General features: G+C 37.1%; 1 protein-coding gene across 1 annotated transcript in view; it reads right to left on the bottom strand.

The window, feature by feature from the left end:
• lmbrd1 (LMBR1 domain containing 1) overlaps positions 1-20913 on the bottom strand; it is a 74402-nt gene that overhangs the window by 26015 nt on the left and 27474 nt on the right. The window contains exons 6-9 of the mRNA XM_043255651.1: positions 18469-18557; positions 13043-13116; positions 5944-6069; positions 5013-5165 (exon numbers count right to left, since the gene is read on the bottom strand). Coding sequence (XP_043111586.1) covers positions 5013-5165; positions 5944-6069; positions 13043-13116; positions 18469-18557 — 442 coding nt within the window. The remainder of the gene's footprint in view (positions 1-5012; positions 5166-5943; positions 6070-13042; positions 13117-18468; positions 18558-20913) is intronic.

Consider the following 20913-nt stretch of genomic DNA (forward strand, 5'->3'; position numbering starts at 1 on the left):
GGGAGTAAACAAAACCCTGACGTGTGCAGTAATCACTCCAGATTTTCACAAAACAAAGAAAAGAGGTGGCAAAAAGAAGAAAAAACTAATTTAGAACAAGCAGAAAATGCTTTATAGAGAGAGGCGTAAAAAATGGACGCATCTATCTATCTGTCTCTCCTCTGTAATACTACAGAATACATATTTCACATTTATGTTAACATTGTCTTATGTAATGCATTCGTTATAGGCAATGTTTAGACCAAATAATGGCAATAATAATTCTGACTCCTAACGAATATTCACAAAAGCATGTGACGTTCGCATTCGACACACATTTCCCTCAAGAACAATATGACAGATTGTGAACTGTAGCGAGAACATAGATTTGTAAATGAGCGTGAATCCGCCTTCGAGACATAATCTATAACTAATTCAAACGAATGACTGCGAGTTATTAGTGATGCTAGAATTACGCTTTGTGGTTAAAAACACAGCTGGAGCTATTCTAAGAGTATATTAGGAATTTATGTCTCAAGCTGTTGCCGTAATACCAATAATAAACGCTTGCAGTTATAGCTGTAATAACCGTGACAGCCAGAGCTTTAACTTTACAGAAAGGAGTACATTAATAATAACAAAAGTTACAGCATCAGGCAATTTATTATTCATGCCTTCAGCTACACAACAAAACGACATAAACACAGCTACCTAAACTCACGTGTGCCTGTGTAAGTTCCTTCAGGAAGGATCTTAAACATGTTCAAAACACGTTTAGCATGTTTTTCCTGTGTTATTGTTTTCCTTAGACATTTCCACAAGCATCTCCTCAAACATCATGCCCATAAAAAGAAATATATCTGTTTTTAGAGGCAAAACGATGCCAAATTTGTTTGTGCCAGTAGCAACCTATAGCACCGTTGTGCTTTGAGTCCCAAAGCCAAATTTAAAATGCAAAGGTTGCAAAGAAGCACTTCTGAAGTGGCATTTAGGTGTCTTCACATACACACTTCAGTGCTGCTCATAAGTGGCTTACAGGGACAGTTCACCCAAAATTAAAATGAATCCATGATTTACTCCCCCTCAAGGCATCCTACAGGTAGGTGTATATGACTTTCTTCTTTAAGACGAATCTATTCGAAGTTATACTAAAAAAACACCCTGGCTCTTCCAAGCTTTATAATGGGTGTTTTCATCCAACGGTCCAAAAAAGTGCATCCATCCATAATAAAAGGCCCCCTTGCAGCAAATCAATGCATTTTTCTAAGAAAAATATTTTAGAACATGAGAATGTCTCACAAGAACCAATGTTTGGTTACAAAAGCAAAGTTTCCTTATTTTAGCAAAGGAAAACCAGTCCCCTCTCTGCTTATATCAAAATCCTCTGGCATTTTTCTTTGCAAATCCTTGTTTTGTACTTCTAATTTATGACCAGTGCTTTGTTTTGCTTGACCCTCTTGCACTTCCGCATTCGCCACTTCTCACTGTGCATACATCATATGTCACTCTGTCATGAATGCGCATATGACAGTTAGCGAAAGAACAATTACAATTACAACTGTATACATTAATACTAGGGGCTGAGGTGGGTCTGCACAAGCATTATTAAGTCTGTCTTTGATTTAATCTTTACACTGACTTTTGAGCAGGCACAGAGCAACCTAAAATTGGCTGGCACCTTTAAGTGGAAAAAAAAAATTGAATTTACAACTCAGCACAATCTCTAAAATGCACCACAAAATACCAATGATATATACAGCATAGTGTTAAGGATGCTTATTTGCCAAGAGGAAGGCACACAAACAGTTAACATTTTCCATTTCTTTGTTTATTTCACATTGTGCTCACATTCAAGCTCTGTTTATTTATCTATATAAATTTTACATCTGCAGAGACCTGTTTGGCCATAACGGGCCGCTCGAGGCCCCTGGCAGTCAGACTCCCCCTGGTCACATTGGCCCGGTCCATAATCGTCCTTGCTCTGAGCTCTGCCAAGGGCTGCTTTATCAGTGCACTGTCTAAAAGTGCATTACAGGAGCGTTTTTTTTTTTTTATATGCTTTGAATGATAATGAAAGCCTCTATAGGTATCACACTAGCACAGGCTTCATAAACAGGTTTATGTCATTTTATAATTGGACTCGCGACCACCTGCCACTGCTGTCATTCCTGGGGCCTGCTGGGTTCTAATGTGCGAACCTCTTGACGAGCATGCACATCTACTACAGCTCTACGGTTACAAGCGAACCACCGAGACGCCTATACGTATAGATCCAGCGTGCTCGTTACTTGTCGCAAAGGGAGGAAATATGTGCAATTTGCATGGTAAGTGTTGAGTTTCATCTTCTCAGGGCTCATTAAAATACCTAAGCACCTCCAATATACCACTTTCAATTTTCCCAACCAATTTCCGCCGCAGACGAAACGGTAAACACAATAATTAAAATCAATCAAATTTAATCAATCAATCTGATACAGAATTTAGGTCAATTAACCCGCTCTCTTAATGGAATCAATCACATCCGCCGGGTCCACATTAAAGGGTAATAGAAGTGTGCGCTCATGTGATTGTGTACCTTGCGATCTATTAGTCTGTGCTGACAGGTGAATTTATCTAAAATCACATATCAATTTTGCCCAATTGGACCACCCATGCAACAGTTAAAAAACCACCCACTGGGCCTCGCTTTCTAAAGCCGCACGACTCTATTACGTAACGCCAATGGCTCGCACAGCAAGGCGCATTGAAACGTGTTGAATATCAGTACACATGTTGTGTTAGCGACAACAAAGTACGCTTGAGACTTTGCAGAAGGTAGTGCGAATTGATCCTGCAAATGGCCCTCGGAGAATATAAAGAGTCATCGCTGACTTTTGCACTACATCGTTAAATATTCACTGTAAATCAAAGACATATGCTAAGTTAAAACGTAAGATGTAAGCGAGGAGCAGTGACTTATGGAGAGATCTGTTTGGCAGACAGATTTCTCTCAGTATGCATTTCCCTCAAAGCTCTTATGGGAAAATTAGTAAATCTCAAGCCTAGTTTAGGTATAAATAGAGTCTGGAGTCTATCATTAGAGTGCCATGTTCATGTCTGCTGATAGTGGGCCGCTAAAGACGGAAATGAGAAACCCCTCTGGTGCAGAGCATGCTGGGAGAAGAAACGACGCAAAGAATAACAGCAAGTGAATGAAAGACGGCAAACGTTTTAAAGATAGGCTAGACTAGAGGAGCGCAGAAGGTTTGTGACAAATCACAACAATTTTGTGCATCACTAGATGTACATTTAAAGAGGGAAATGGAAATTCTGTCATCATTTACTCAACCACATTTTGCTATTTTCAAGCTTAATAGCCTCAGTTCATGTGTACAGCCAGGATATTCTTTAAACATCACTTTTTTGTGTCCCACGGGGGGAAGAAAGTCATACCAGAGCATGTTAGCATTTGGCTTTAACACAGCCAAGGTCATTCCCAGCGAGTACACATATCGAATTAGAGCTGCCAAATAAATAAATAGAAATATTTTATATTCAATAAAAAAAAATGGCATCATTAGCTGGACGAAAGCACAGCAATAAGGTGAAATAATGCATCTCGCAAAGTGGTTACTCAGTTTGGCAAATCTGTGCCAAGGTGATAAAACCCAAAGGTTTTCTTGGTATTCTTGGGAATATGTGTTGGCATTCAAATGAAGTCATAATGTATGTGTTACATCAAAGTCACCAGGAAATTAATTTCCTTCACACCTCCCCTTTGATAGACTTTTCAAGATACGATAGTGACATAATGAAACTAATTTATTAGTTTAATTAGGAACAACATCAAAGGGAAAAAAAATTAATGGTAAGCGTTAAAGTATATAGTGTATGTGTGTGTGTGTGTGTGTGTGTGTATATGTATATATATATATATATATATATATACACACACACACACACACACACACACACACACGCGTGCATTTATATAAAACATGGAAATCATATTTTATGCAACTGCTTTGATGATGGAATATTTTGAAGTAAACATGAAATGGCATCTGCAACCCATTTTAGTTCCATAATGTAATGCATTTACAAATGAAAAAAATTCAAAAAGACCTTAATGAGGGTTTGCAGATGGCATTTAAATTTATTTACTATGCAATAACTTTCATTAAATGAATGGTAACAGCCATTAAATTCAAAAATTATAAAACTGGCAATTTAAACTTCAAATAATCTGATAACAATGTTGAAATAGCTATTTGTCTATTAGTTAACCTTAACAAAAATAAATAAATAAATAAATAATAAATAAAAAAACACCCTAACAGAATAAAGAAAGAAAAGTTATTTCAAATGACCAGAAGCACTTACTGTGGGAAAAAAGGGTCAATTTTGACTTCATGAGAAAATACAACCCATTCAAATGACTTCTGATAAAATGAAGTGCAAGACGGTGAGAACTGGAGTTCATAAAGTGCTGAACCTGATCAGGCATCATTTGACTCGTTAGAATTTCTCACAAACGCCACTCTTATTCCATCAGAGCGAACGGTCACCTCTGGATATTCAGCTGTGTCAGTGTGTGGGAAGACAGCTGTTTATGATTTGAAGCATTTACTGTTTGATTCAAAGTATGAGTGTTAGGAAGTCTATTCGGGTTTATTTGCCGAAAGTCATCATTACAGTCAATATCTTTATATTTTTTTTAAAGAGGTTTTGTCATAATTTTGTCTTTCTCTCACTCTAAAAATTAAAACTCTTCTGTGCCACCTTGTTAAAATAAATGTGTCAGCTCATGTTTTCAGTTGTCAGAAAGTTCAACATAAATTAGCAGCAGTCATTTTTGCATCTTGGTTTCAATGGGTGGTCTCTTTGAATCTTGGACTCTTTTAAAATTTTGTTTTGAGAGTACACTGGAAAAAAAAAAAGGAATCTCAAAAAGATCATAGAAAATTGGAATTCTTTTTGCATTACCTCAATTCAAAGCAAAGCAAGCAGCACAAATTTCACAAAACAGAACCACGTAGCAAAACTCAACACACCTTCATGGGACGAAGAGCTGAGCCCACTTTATTGCAGCAGTTCCTCTCAGCGATCTCCAGGTGACGGCCCCGTCGACGCAGCACCTGAAGTTTAGCTTCCAGGTCCTGAAGGTTCCTCCGGTCTCTCATAGAGAGAGGACGCCCATCTGCACACTGAAGAGAAAGGTACAAAATTGCTTATTGCATAAAAATGCATCATACTGGTTTTTAAATTGTGTAGTATTTGGTTTTAGTATTGAAAATATCCGATGGTTTCATTTTCTAATTAGTTACCACAAAAAGTTGGTACAAGCCATTGTTTATCCTTGTTTACATTTAAACATTTGATAAAATGATTATATTATGTAATGTTACAGATTTCTTTGTAAACCAGTACATGTTGCTTTAGTTTATAAAACTCTGTTCATGGTTTGTGCAGGCAAAGGCTCTATAGTTTCAAACAAATGAGAGATTCATTTTTGCCAAAACATTGTACAACCTTTGCCATAAACATAAAAGACATGGAAGCGTTTCCTTCCTTTTCAGCCTTTTTAAGTCAATTTTAAGCTGCAATTATAAGATCAACTATACAGAAAATACATTATATTGTAAAATACTAAAATAACTATTTTCTATTTAACCATATTTAGTTTTTTTAGCAGCCATTACTCCAGTTTTCAGTCAAACGATCCCTCAGAAATCATTCTGATGTTAATTTGATGCAGAAAAATATTTATCACCTTTATCAACTATACTATGCTGTCCTTTTTGATCAACCTTTTGAACAACCTTATATAAATTGCATGCTTTATTTGCATCTATTGACAGCCCTTTTTGGGTTGAGACCCACCAGTCGAGAACCACCGATCTCAAGGACAGCAACAGACAAGCAGTTCATCCTAAATTAAGTGAGCAGGGCTCCGATCTGAATTCAGTTCACACGCACAGAGACCTTGGCTTTGAGCTTGTCTATCTGGTGCTCCACCTCCTCCGTGTCTTCAGTGTTCTCCAGCCGCTCGTACAGGATGCTGCGTGTGCCCTTAATCAGGTTCAGTGGCAGGACGGACATCCCGTATGCCTGACACGGAAAAAGAATGAGCATTAAAGACCAATTATACACCATTCACGATCATCAGGCAGAGTGCTGCCACAATTTTACCAAGAGTCCCGCCGATCGCCTTTAAGTGCCACTGTGCAGGGGAAGTAAATCCATACATTATGGCACTCGATAATAAAAGAGCACTTTCTAAATGGTGTCATTCAGAAGCCCACTGAATCCATGTATGTGTTTTCTGTGCAACGAGGGTGAAGAGGAGGAGATGAAAAGAGTGTGAGAGTGTGTGTTTGCGTGCAGCGACCATTTTGAGATGTACGGCTTGATTTCCAGCAATGCACAGCCTAACAGTGCCCCCATGTGACGGCACAAAGCGCACTTTCACATGCACGGTGCATGAGAGAAGAAATATCTGAGCTCATGTAGGGAAATATGATAAAAGCCTGCAGTTTGTAGGGGCTGTAAATCAGAGGTTATTTCAGCGCCCTGAGCTCATCTATGTTTTTTTTTTTCCCCCATCTTGGCATTAGGAAGCACAGGTCTTATGCAGTGAGGCTTGGGTCAGAAGCCTGCTAGCCTTCTCAATATGGGCTTTGTGAACTTTAATTAAAAATAAAGACCATCTTCAATACTCTCTTGGTGGCAAATCAATACAGGCAGAGCATAAAAGAGACCAGGTTGTGTGTACACACACACCTAAAGGAAAAAAAAACCCTCATGCTCCCACATTCATGCAGTTCTGCCATTTTCAAAAGCTTTCATATCAAAATGCTGACAAAAGTCAGCAGCACAATTAGATCTTCAGAAAGCGGCTAAAACACTGGTGACCTTTTTATCTTCTCTGCCGAAGATGCTTTTAAAGCAGGGAAAGCGACGTGCTCTCCGAGAGTCAGGCCGCGTGCGTCCGTCCGTCGCCACGGGCCGTGACACCCTCTGCTATGAATCACGAGGGCTCTAAAGGCCGGACCATGTCCCGAATACCAAGCGCTCCTCATAAAAGAGGAATCTGTCCTGCAACCCCAGTGAGACGTCTCCTCCTCCTTCGCCTCCTCTTTCCCATTCTTTCCTGCCCTCCTCGCCCCTGCAGTCCGTCAAGCGTGAGAAAAATAAAAGAGACACTCCAAACAAAAACAGGTGTGTTCTGCGCTGATTGGAAAAGGAGACCCGAGGCAGGAGACAGAGAGAGAGTATGATAGTTTGAGAAGGAGGGCGAAGAGAGAGAGAGAGAGAGAGAGAGAGAAAGAGGAAAGGTGGAGAGATGGAAGATGAAGGGGTTGCGGTTGTCAGCTGGGAGATCGGAGGAGAGAGGGATGAAAGTGGGGATCGGAGACAGAGAGAGAGAAGAAAAAAAGTGGAGGCGTACACCCCCTTACACAAGGATGCTTTTGTTCAACAGCCTGCATGGGAAAAGTGTGCGCTGCCACAGAACTATGAATTTATTCTGACTTTCTTAACACTTTTTCAATGTGGTAGACTTTGCAAAAAATAAAATAATGTGCAAAATTCTTGAAGCAGAGTCACGTATACCTTACGACACTTTATCAGGGATTCCGCACATTTAGACCAATAAATGTAGGACTTTTCTAATGAAAAAAATGTACGACTCAAAATGATTTTTGTTCCAGTTGGGTAAAAAGAAAACAGCAGAAAACTGTTTTTTTTTTTTTAAAAAAAGGCTCACAAGTTGGACATCACGAAGACAAGCAAAAGCAAATAAATAAAAAAAATCTAGATAACAAAACATTCAGACCAAAAATGTACATTCACACATTTCCCTGATTAAAATGAGGAAATAATGCAGTGTTTTGAAAATATAATAAAAATTGTCATTTTGTGAGGAAAAAATAAGAAGAATTAAGTCATAGCATTGTGATGAAAAAAAATAAATTAGGTTTTCGTGACCATGAAGCCATTTGATTATTCTGAGTAATCAGCTCTTCAAACTCTTTAACTTTGTGTTTGAGGTCATTTAAATTAACATCCAAATCATGTTTTCAATGTCGACGCAGCATACTGTAATTATGAAAATAATGTCAGAAAAGTATTTTGAATTAAATGGATGAACAGTAATGCATAAAACAACAAAAATCTGTGCATTCACTAAAATTACATGCAACATTAAATCATCAAAAGGTATTAAAACACTTTCTACAATGTTAATGCCATAACGAAGACACAGAGAGTGAGTAAAACCGTCAAAAAACTAACAAAGAGATGTATAGAGGGGTTGAGCATGCAGCAAGCAATGGTCTTCTGCCAGATGGCGTTTCAGTGTTTCTTCTGTCCCTTTTGTAGTCTGTAAATTAAATACAAACGTGTTACACTGCTGGGTACGAGAGGCTAATTCTATTTGCTGTTGCTTTGTGAATATAACACTGTCAATTTACACAGTCCATGCAGGTGTGGAGCTCATTGTGAGAGAAACACATCTGTGTCACTTGTCATGGTGAAAACTAAATTAATGGAATATCTCAAACGTTTTATAAAAAGCATACTGCGGCTCTGGTTCTGGGTGCCGATTGGTCAATATAACGTTTCAACTAAAATGGTCAAAACACAATGTAGTTAGTATGCAACTATTCCCTACCGCTGTCAGCCAGCAACAAGCAACTTCTAAAAAAGAATTTATAAAAACAACTCAGTTATAAATGTGACTCTGAACCACAAAACCAATCATGAGTAGCATGGGTATGTTTGCAATATCCAAAAATACACTCTAATGGTGAAAATTATGGCTTTTTCTTTTATGCCAATAACATTAGAGTAATAAGTAAAGATCATGTTCCGTGGAAAATTTAGTAAATTTCCTGCCATAAATATATTAAAACATATTTTTTTGATTAGTAATATGCATAGCTAAGAACTTCTTTTGAACAGATTTAAAGGCAATTTTCTTAATATTTGGATTTTCAAATAGATGCATCTCAACTAAATACTGTCCTATCCTAAGAAACCATACATCAACGGAAAGTTTATTTATTCAGCTTTTTATTGTATAAAGTCAATTTATAAGTCAATTTCCAAAAAATTTACCCTTATGATTGGTTTTGTGGTCCAGGATCACAATTATTAATGACAGTATATGTTAAAAACTATGAAATAATTATTTGTGCAGCATAGTATAAAGTTTGGTCATGATGGCTAATCTATAGTCTCGTTATAGAAAAGAAAGAAAGAAAGAAATCTGAAGCAGCCAAATCATATAATCATATAATCATATTCCTAAAACCAACCAGCCATTAAACAAGCAAACAAAAGAACCGATCTAATTAAAATGACCGGTGGAAAAAGCATATTTTCTGTCTCAAGAATCCCATGAATAGGACTGAGATATAGAAGAAGAAACTCTGCATGTAAGAGGAGACCTGAGAAAATTAAAATTGTGGCATTTGTTGTTGAAGTGGCTCCTTAGATGCACCCGAGACGGTGAGGAGGAGGAAGAGGCTCTCTTGCCAGTCGCAGGTCATTTTTGCAGCACTATGATTAAATCAGTGGAAATTAATGCGGTCACCCTCTCGTTGGGAATCAGCATCTTTGGGCTGCAGATTTAAGAGGGAGAGAAACCCTCCAGGGCTGAACGTCAGCACGCCAGCCAGACTTTTAAATCACCAGTCTGTGTCACACAGCACAGGGACCAAGAAGGACCACGGTCAAGCAGACAGATGAAAGAGCTGTGATATACGCTCATATGCATATGCAAATATTACACGCACATTAAAAAGTCAGCGGGGTCAATCAATTTCATTGTAACGTCACACCAGCTTCAAAATGAGCTTGATATAAGACCTCAGAATCTATAGAAGCCAAAGAAGGATGTTAAATGGGTTTAAGTGAGAATGCAAGCAGTGTTTTTGAAGCACAGCAACCGGTTTAGACTTTGGGAGGTCAGGAACCGCTTTGAGCAGAACGGGGCGCGATCAAGCATAAAACACACTTTTGCACCTCATAACATTCAGGGTGATAAAGGCTTCTTGAAACGGCATCTTGGACAAAGGAGGGTCTAAGAGTACATAAAGGTGTCAAAAATGCAGAGCCCTTTTAGACGATAAAAACGGATGAGGTCAGGATAAGTTCAAGGTGATTGGTGATCACTAATGGGAAAAGTTTCGAATAAAGTGGCAAGACTGACTTTTATTTAAAATTTGTTGGTGAAAGGTTTAAAAGATGTGTACAAATTAGTGATGCACTGATCAGCTTGGCTGATTCCGTTTTTTTTCTTTAACATGAATAGTTCACCTAAAACTGAAAATTATGCCAAACACAAAGGAAGATATTTTGAAAAAGTTTGCAATCGGTTTGTTTTGGGTCACCATTGACTTCCATAGTAGGAAAAATGGAAGTCAATGATGACCCAAAACAGCCTGGTTAAAAACATTCTTCAAAATATCTTCCTTTGTCTTCAGCATAACAAAGAAATTCATACCGGTATAGAACTACTTGAGGTTGAGTAAACGATGAAAGAATTTTTATTTTTGGGTGAACTATTTCTTTAAGCAACAAACATGAAAGAATGTATGCATAAACAAGATGTCTATTTGGATTTAACAGAACAAACTGGCTTTTGGCTATTGAAAACAATAACTGTAACCATCTGAATGGTTGAACCAAATGAACGGCAACAACTGCGCAGTAAGTACATTCAATACAACTGATACCAGCAACTGATATCCTACTGTACGTAACTGACTTTTATTTCTGGCTAAACAACCGTTTACTGTCTACACCTGTGCAGGGCGAGTACATATACGGTCACACAACTTATATATTATAAGTTAAAACTAGCTACTTTATGGACAGTGCATCCCTACTCCAAATGCTTCAATACACTCTTCTGAGGATTAAAAAAAAAAAGAGCTGCCATTGTGCAGGAAGTAAAAAAGGCGTTTAGAGTGCAAAACCACCCGCTTCAGTTCAAAGAAAAAACAACATTTACCTAGAAGGAGCTCTTCTGCATTTTCCTGAATAAGCGATTCACCCCCAAACAGCCTGAAATAACCAAACTTTTGCTACTTCATGCTGTTTCACTTAAAAAGCACGATTAAAACTCCCAGCATGATTGTTTTTAAAAGCTGGCCATCCAAGCATTGGATAGGTAAGTTAGCTTCGCCCGTCCTGACCATATGGCACTTCAGAGGCTTATTAACAAGCCGAGGCTCCTGTTTGTATGTGCTTAGGTTGAATATTAATTTCCCAGTAGCTCAGCAAAGTGTGAAGCTGGCCAAACACAGCGAGTGCTGAAGGTTTGAAATGCTTGCTTTAGTGTTTAGTTGAAACGCAGCCGGCCGTGGTGTTGTCATTACGGGTTTACATCTCGGCCAGTGGTTTGAATTAAGAGCAAGTGGCCACCTTGGCTCAAAGTGCAGTGATAAATTAACCTGCCCACCTTGGACAACACTGCGGCTGCATACGGCGCCCATCACTTAGATTCCATTAGGTTAATCATGCATAATAATAACACATAGGCCGGTATGATAAATCACCAATCGCTTTGGAAACTTGGATTAGGGAGGATGGGTGATTCGAGTTCTTTGGTGTAGAAAAGGCGGATGGCTGAGAAAACAATAGGAAAGAGAAAGTGCAACAGGAACAGCCAGAGTGCGTGAACCCTGGTTTTTGACAAGGAATCTTTGATTGGTTCTGAGTTTCTGTACCACAACAGAGAAGATCAAAAACAATAGCGCACTAGGAGTCTTTCTTTCTCCATAAGCCACTCTCTGAGCTTTTGACAACAGGAGGTCAGAAAGGAGAACATTAGCATCCTCAGAGCATTTTGAAAATTGCCAGACCTATAAAGGCCTGTATTCAATAGCCTGAAAGTCTCAAGTTATGTTATGTATGATTACAAGTAGACGAAAAACACAACTTAATAGTGACTTGTTAATTATTAATATTAAAACATAATAGCAGCATTAAAATAATAGTGAAATTTCAGCATTAATATGCAAAACTAAACTGCATTAATGAAATGTGTTGCACATACTAAAATGCTTAAATGTTCAATAATTAAATTTATATTTTTTATTTATTTATTTTTTTTAAATTGGGGTCCAAAAGTTTTTTTGAAAGTTACTGTATATAGTTACAACTCTAAATATGGTCCATTATTTAAAATTAAACAAGTATTCAATTATTAAAAAATAGTGTGCCACAGTGAAACGTATTCCACCTCATTCTCTTCAATCCCTGATAAAGTGGAGATTCTCATAGCCTGGTTACTCATGATGTTGGCGATGAAAAATGGATGACATTAACAAGTGTTACAGTACAATCAATTTATCTTATTCGAACAGAACAGCTACAGTATGCTGAAGGAATCAGAATACGGGCGTTTATTAATGGCCTTCAGGCTCAGATATATAAATAGGAGAGAGATAACAGGGCATATACATCACGCCGACGTCTCAGACACACGTCCACACACATCGGTGAGAAATGACAGAGTGTCATTTTGAGCGATTGCAGGCCAAAACGCAAGAATCACAAAACATTTCTAACGTTGAGGGGCCGCTTCATCATTCAGGATGACTACAATCAAAGAGTGTTTCCATACAGGCAACTTTTGTGTCGTATGAAAAGCCTATCAGGAAGATGGCCTATCAGGACTTTTCAATTAAAGTTAGGTCAACAAACACTCCAGGCAAACAATTCTCTTGCACATACTTAATCACAATAGCCACTTAAGTTATTGTAATTACATTATCAAAACATTGCATTGCAAAACCAGCCTGGCTAGCTGGCTCAATCAATTGTTGTTTAAGAGGGGTTTATTTTTATTTTTTTTCAACCAATAGCTTTCTGATACTAGGAATACAGAAATGACACATTTCAGCCTATAAAAGAAACAACAAGCATTCTTAAATTGTGACAGAAAAATGCATATTATGTCTAAAAATGCTTCCCCATGACAGTCACTTCGCACACCACCCTCGTAAACGCATGCAAATCGTTGGTGGGAGAGTAACCACCCACCATTACCAATTCTCTGTTGGCCACTCACCGTGTATGTGATCACTGCCAGCATGCCAATCAAGGTGAGCGAGCTGATGGAGAACGACAGGGCGGCCAGGCCATCTGCAAGACAGAGGGGAAATTTATTTATGACATGGGCCAAATGCGGAGCTCTGTTAAGTTTTGGTCATACGCCAGATATTCAGAGCAGTTCCTGCCCCCCAAGGAAATTTCTCAATGCACCTCATCTTCTTTCCTCTCTCACTATCATTTCTCTCAACCCCCTCTTCCTCTGACATAGTTACTGAAAGGTCAGCAAAGTTTTTGCCCTCTAAATTTTAATAGTCACAATGACATATTGAAATATAAAGGACCTCCAGGAAAGTTATTCAATAAAAATACGGCTTTATTTAATAGTCAACATAACAATAAAACAAAATTTCACAATTCTTGATACCACAGCAAAAGCTAACATGCTATTAAATATTTCAAAAAAATATGAAATAGTTTTATTTAGATTTCTTGAATCATGTTTTGTATTATTTTACTAAATTTATAATTATTGATGTTTTTATTATTATTATTATTATTATTATTATTATTATTATTATTATTAATAATAATAATAATAATAATAATAATAAATACGAATATATGGATATATTAAATATTAATGAGCATAAAACTGCTTTAAAAGTATTTAAACTTAAAATAAAATTTAAATAAAATGATCTTAAAACAAATTATGAGGAAAATAACAAATTAAAAATGTTATAATAAGTAATAAAAAGTATAATAATAATAATAATAATAATAATAAATACTTAACAATAACAGTAACACTTTACAATAAGGTTCATTAGTTAACATGAACAAAAAACAATACTTCTACAGCATTTATTTATATTGGTTAATGCCAATTTCAGCATTTACTAATGCATTATTAAAATCACAAGCTGTGTTTGTTAAAATTAGTTAAGAATAAACAATGACCTAACATGAACAAAGATTAATAAATATTGTAATAAATGTATAGTTCATTGTTCATGTTAGTTAATGAGTTAATGTATTAGTTTTATCACTATAAATAAAATATATACATTTTTTATTCAGAAATATTAACAGAACTACTTAAATTATTACATTATGAATTCCTGTTCTCACTCTTTTTGTTTCATGAATATATACAGAATATATACAATGTGTGCATTAAAAAAAAAAAAAAAAAAAGAATGCTGACTTTTGTTTACCACATAAAAACTTGCCTACAAGACAGCGCCATCTTTCTGCTCTTCCATAATTTAACAGGCACACACCTGTATTTTTGCTGTGAATGGCTTGACTGCTCACATTCAAAAGAAATTGCTACTTTTTTCGATTTTAGTACAGACTTGGTAGCAAAGTACATTTGACATCTTCGTGAATCCCTAGTCCTCAAGATACAAAATGGAACCGCGAGAGAGGGGGAAAAAAAGGGGGGAAAATAAGTGAAAAGAGCAGAGGGCATGATGCCAGCTGTCAGATCTGAGGCCAGCTGAGGCAGATTTATGGGAAGTGACCGCCACCGCACTCCCTGTTAGGATCCCACCTGTCATAGGGAGCGGGAGAGTTGAACACACACAAACTCGCACGATTCCCCTTTCCTCTGGTTCGGAGCTATGGCCCAGCGGAGCAAAACACAGCATCCTGGCAGCCCCAAGCCCAGAAAGCCCCCTTCTGCCTGCAGCACACCTCGATTGAATGCAAGCTACTGTTCTCTGTTTATTTTCCTCAGGAACTGCTTTACATCACTCACAAAATGACTTCTTTCCATTTTGTCGAACCGCGTGAAGTCTGAGAAGTGTTTGCTGCGCCACCCACAACGTTCCATACACAAAAAGCTCCAAGACACAAAAGCAGACGATAAGAAATGAAGATGATTACACTCCTGCTTCCTAATGTAGCAAACGGAAGAGTATAAAAAGAAGAGAAGCTTTGATGTCTGATGGCTGAAATGAGCATTTACATCTGAATAGGTGTTTCCCTTTGTGATGTCCCCGCTTTTGTTAAGTGGCGAAGGCACGATGGCGGAGACAATGGCGTTCGTGTTTGCTTCGGAAAGCCGCTCTGTTTATGAACTCCTCACAATGCAGGGGGACCTGCGTTTGCCGTCGCTTCCCCGGAAGACTTTCTGAGGGATTGGACAGAGAATATATTGTTTATTATCTGCGGCGGCTCCACAGCTGCTCTAGCGGCTGATTCCTCGGCACTCTGAGAGAGTGGAGGCCCTTATCTCGACATGCACGGAGCACCTCGGGCTTATGTGCGCCGAGGAGACCGCTGCCACTGAGAAGTGTATATTAAAGAGCTCTTAGCTGCGGTATTCACAACATGAGCTTGCTATGATAACCTCATGGAGATGGAAAGCAGCTTGCTAAAGCCAACTTGCTCACTGCATTCTGGATTATGGGAAAGGAGAAAATGCGCTGCTCTTAAACAATTATTGACAGAAATATTATCGAACAAAAGTGGTGCAAATCTCTATGCACTGTATGCACTACAGGAGAGGTTCTCAACTATTTTGATTGTGAGCGACTTATCTTAATCTTATTTATGGTAAGGGAAAAAAAAACAAAACAAAACTATGAACACAGACAAATATATACATATATATATATATATATATATATATATATATATATATATATATATATATACACATATATAAAAATGTTAAATAATTTTAATAATAAAATATAAAAAAATACAAATAAATGTTACACAACTGCAGAGGTAATTCAAATGTAACATATTTATATTCATTTTATAACCAAAAAGAATAAAAGATAAGCTATAAGATATAACATTACATTCACTATTAGCATTTTTAATGTTTTCTATAATGTTTTTTCTTTCTTATGTATACTAAAGTCTATGTAATTTTATATATAAATGTATAATCAAAAGTTTTTAATTTGTAATTTTATATATAATATATCATTAAATACTACAACATGTCATTATATTGTTTAATGTACATTATAAAAAAAAAATAGATATTGATTTCCTAAAAATGCAACCGCTATTTCCCTACATACCTTAAACAAATCTAACACCTTGCAACCCCATTATGACACTACATTTTTTTAAACTGCATTCTGGCTCATTACAGACTAGCTCTATAAATGCCAAATTATGTAATCAAATCCAAATTAGATTCAGCGTGGCTGATGCCTCCTCGTCACACTACGTCACCCTAACTCCAATTTGAAACGTGACTCTCTCTGAAACACATTCAGCTCAGCGGGAAGGTAAATCAGAGAACAAGAGCTGTCTGAGTGCATTCTGGGTCTGGGCCTCTGCTGCATAATTAAGTGAAGATTTTTTTTTTTCGAGCCTATGTCTGTGATAAGATCAGATCTCCAGCTGTCTAGCCTTCTGCACGCTCCCTCGCCCTCTCGCCTCAGTCTTACCCGCTAATGGGGAGTCGGGTATTGCATTCAGTTTATGTTTTATGTCTGTTTCACATGGGGGAACCGGCAACTGAACCAATGCATATCTGTGGAATCGGTAATGGACAACCATGGCTTCGCAATGACACCGGGCGGAATTCGTCAGCTTGTCTTGCCGCTCGGGTCAAGGCGCTCCTTCAGCAGCCGAGGCTACTCAAGGACATGATAACCCTGCTTACATAGCACACAGGACCTGGTTACTAATTTAACACATGGAGTGGAGATGAGGAGCAGGGCACCACGACCGTCGACCTCAAGTTCTGCTGCAGATTTTGACAAACAAGCCTGTTTCAAAAGGGCCCTTTTTCTGATGTTCCTTCCACCTAGACTTTTTGCTTGATTTCCATTCATTAGGCCAGGGCTGCTGGGAAGGGGCAATGACAGCTCTAAGACCCTCTCACTGGAATCAGGCACCGTCTCAAAGAGTCACAGACTTACTCCAGGCTATTATTGGATTAGGTTGGGTTCTTTAGTGAATCCATTCCTGCCAACTTGATGGTCTTCAAGGGAGAGTGAAGCAAGTGTCACGACCCAACCTAACAAGGGAAGTTCTCTGAAGGAACACCATGGTATTGGCAAATCACACTTGCTTTTTTCACAGCAAAACAAACTATGGCACAAAAAATGACTTGTACTGGAAGTAAAAGACATGTGACCTGTTATATGACCTTGTTATGTAATAAGAAAGGCTCCGGAGAACACTGACACAAAAAACTCAAACAGCTTCCTTTCCACACACTCCTTTTCTTTTGCTCAACCAGTCCCTTAAATATAGAGAAATATATAATAAAAAATGAGAAAAGGGATGATCCTTTGTCCTCAGCAGAGTGAACACCTCAGGCTTTGGTGCACTTTTTTCCTGCAAAACGTACATTTCAACAAAAACACAACATGAGAGATCAAAATCAATTAACAGTGTTTATTATTATTTGCCTTTACACGTATTCTGTTTTAGTTTTCATTTTAATTGAAGTTTTAGACATTCTTGTAATTTGATTATCTTTAAATGCTATGTAAATGTATAGTTCTTCATAATTTTACATTTTAATTCAGTTTTAGTTTCAGTTTTAGGTATCTTAGTGCTTTAAGTTAATAAAAATAAGATACTTTGGCGACTAACTGAAATAAATAGATTGGGTTTCGCAGACAGGGTTTAGCCTAATCCAGGATTAGGCCATAGTTCAATTAAAACATTTAAGTCTTTTTTTGCATCCTGAGACAGCACAAAAGCACTGACATGTTTTAAGATCAGTCAGTGCAAGTTTAATTCAGTTAAAACAGCTTAGACTTACATTTTAGACTTTGGACTAGACTTAAGCCTCTTCTGTGAAGCTGGGGGAGGAAGTTTATGATGGTTCTATATTACACCCGCTTTCAGTTAACTTTTTATTTTAAAATGTTGCTAATTACTAATACTGCTGCTTATTACGATGCCTGTTGTTAAAATATTGGCTGTTTGTAAGTACTTATTAAGCACATATTATGCATCCCTAATCCTACCAATAGCTAAACTTAACAACTTCTTTACTAGCTATTAATAAGAAGCAAATTAGGAGTTTATTTTACAACCCTGGACTGCTGTCTGCATTGATGGAGACTGAGAGAAAGAGGTGGATGTTCAAGGCCACACTGAATCACACATATATAAGTGCAGGTGCAAACATGGGCCTGCCACTCCTGCTTCAAATGGAAGACCTGATTGACATGTCAAAAGCAGCCAGGTCTTTTCTTTTTTTTTCAAGACAGCAAATTTAGGTAGCACAATGAGGTCTGTTGACATTGACGAGGCTAAATGTCAGGGCTGCCAAACCCACACATCACCTCTGCTCGTGGCTCGGCAGCATCCATCGCTTTCTAAAAAGCACCTGTCGTTTTGGTGTTGTGGCCCCGGAAGGCTTCAACAAAGCTCTTTTTGCCGTTTTCTTTGCAAGTGTCAGTAAAACTGAGCTGCAATTTCACTTAAAGAGGCCTTTATGGTACTTACGGCTGCTGCCCAGCTCCTCGAATAGATACTGCACCTTCTCCCACTGAGTGGAGTTCTCTTTTGGCGGAGATTCCAAAGGAACAAATGTCCTGAAAGAGAAGTTCAAATTTCTTAATCATGATGTCATGATTTATATACTACTGTTTAAACGTTTGGGATTGGTAAGAATTCAAATAAGGATATTTTTTGCATGCAGTAAAACAGTTTTATGGTAAAATATCAATACTGTTCTCCGTTTTAATCTGTTTTAAAATGTCATTTGTTCTTGTGAAGGCAAAACTAAATTTCCAATCTAATCTTCGGCATCACATGATCTTTAAGAAATTATTCCAATAACTTTCTAATAAATCTCTGACACTCTGTGGCTACATACACAATCTTAAAAATAAAAGGTTCCAATTTTGTGTTGCGGTTTCACAGCAATGCCATATAAGAATCAGTTTTAGTTCCGCAAAGATCCTTTCAGTGAACAGTCCTTAAAAGAACTGCTTTTTTTTTTAGTGTGAAGAACATTTTAATACTTAAAGAACCTTTTCCACTTTTTTTTGCTTCTTTGTTAAACCAAAAGTGGTTCTTCTGGCATTGCTGTGTTTAAGAGTATATCCAAAAACAAAACAAAAAAGACAAAAAAGCTAACACAATCAAATATACAAACAAACTACAAAAGTAAAATATGCTATTTTCTAATAGCAAATATATGAACATATGAATTCCAATATATTTTGGATCCTAAATCATCTGTTTATATTGGTCGGCTTAAGAATTGTTGTGGTCCATCCAATTAAAGTTACATTTGAAAATAAATAAATAAATAAATAAATAAATGCATAAAATACATAATTAATTATGAAAGCAAAGCACCAAGATAATTTGTGTTAAAGTTTATTGTTTAATTTAAACAGAAACATATTTCAATATTTAATAACAGATTTATTTCTTTACTTTAAACAGACTTCTTTTTATTCATTTGAGTCATTTTTTTATTAATGCATCTGAAGTCAATTTCAGATCACCATGGGTGGTACTACCATCTTAACATGCATCTTTTTCCAGGCCACTAAAAAGTAGGAATCTTTATCTTATGTGAGTATATGTCATTTAAAACATTTCTTCCAAATGTATTATTCAACTTTAAGTGGAGCACCTTTACCCAAAAGGAAAAGTGATGTCTTGTATGTATGTCTGTGGCTGACGGCACGAGTGTGTTTACTGTGAACTATCATGTAGAGATCCTTGTATACAGCTTATGTGATGTATCGCCGCAAGCTTTAAAAGCTACTGAGGATACAGTATGCTCCTATTCTGAGTAAATATCTGCAACACGAAGAAAGCCAGTCATCTCCAATGAGGAGAACATCACTCACAAGGTGAGGTTGCATAAGCAAATTCCTCAGGCTACAGCTGGTCTGAAAAAAAAATCCCATGTTTTAACCATAAGGTTCAGTTTTAGTCTGTATCAACTATAATTTGTATGTCCAGCAATTATAACTGATATACAATATTAGGCATAGCACATTATTTAGAGTTATGTAATCAGTTAAAGTATACTTTATTTTACAAAAGTTACTTTTTCAAACGAGTAATGCAAGTTACCTCCTATCCCAGTTTTAGGAGAAATTGAGAGTGAGAAGGAAAGGCAGAGGTGCTTCATTCAGCCTGAGGCTTATTAATTTCATTTTTAGTATGAAAGGGCCTTTACAGTTGCCAAAAAAAAATTAATAAGCAGAAAATTAATAAGCCAACACAACTCGGATGACAAAGAAAGTAATGCAAAAGTAACATAATGCATTGCTTTCCATAAAAAGTAACTAAGTAACCCAAATAGTAACTTTTTAATTGTCTGATGCAACATTGTAATGCATTGCTTTGGGGAAGAAAAAATATATATATACTTTTTCAGACTCGGCAAAAACATAAATTAGGAAAAACATAATGACTATTAAATGTCTGGCACTATTGAATAAAAAATAATTATAGGGGCTGAACAGTAATAATTCTTAATTCTAATTAACTGCATGTTTTTCCTTATACATAGATTGCAAAATATTCCATTGATTGGATCTATGTTTCATTCATACTGTTTGCTTGTCTGAGCATCTACAATATTGGATGTTAAATGTCACAATATATGACAATATAATCATGCAGCCCTAAAGGACACACATAATACCCACTGTTAACATCCAATCAGCAACTTTAAAAGCCAAAAGGGCCACAACAGATGCAAATGGACACAAAGTAGGGTCACTTTGATTTTAAAGGCAGCCACATCATTCAGCCTCACTGGCATAATCTGAGTGAGTTCAATTGACGTGTCACTTCAAAAAAGCTGCGTCGTGCATGAAAATGTCATCTTTTAGGAGTGTCAGTAAATTACGTTGTAAACTGTACGCACAGCAGGATGCTGTTTCATAAATCGACCAAGGACTCTGTGAGGGTTTATGC

Source organism: Puntigrus tetrazona, chromosome 13 (genome assembly GCF_018831695.1).
Source record: "Puntigrus tetrazona isolate hp1 chromosome 13, ASM1883169v1, whole genome shotgun sequence".
NCBI lineage: Eukaryota > Metazoa > Chordata > Actinopteri > Cypriniformes > Cyprinidae > Puntigrus > Puntigrus tetrazona.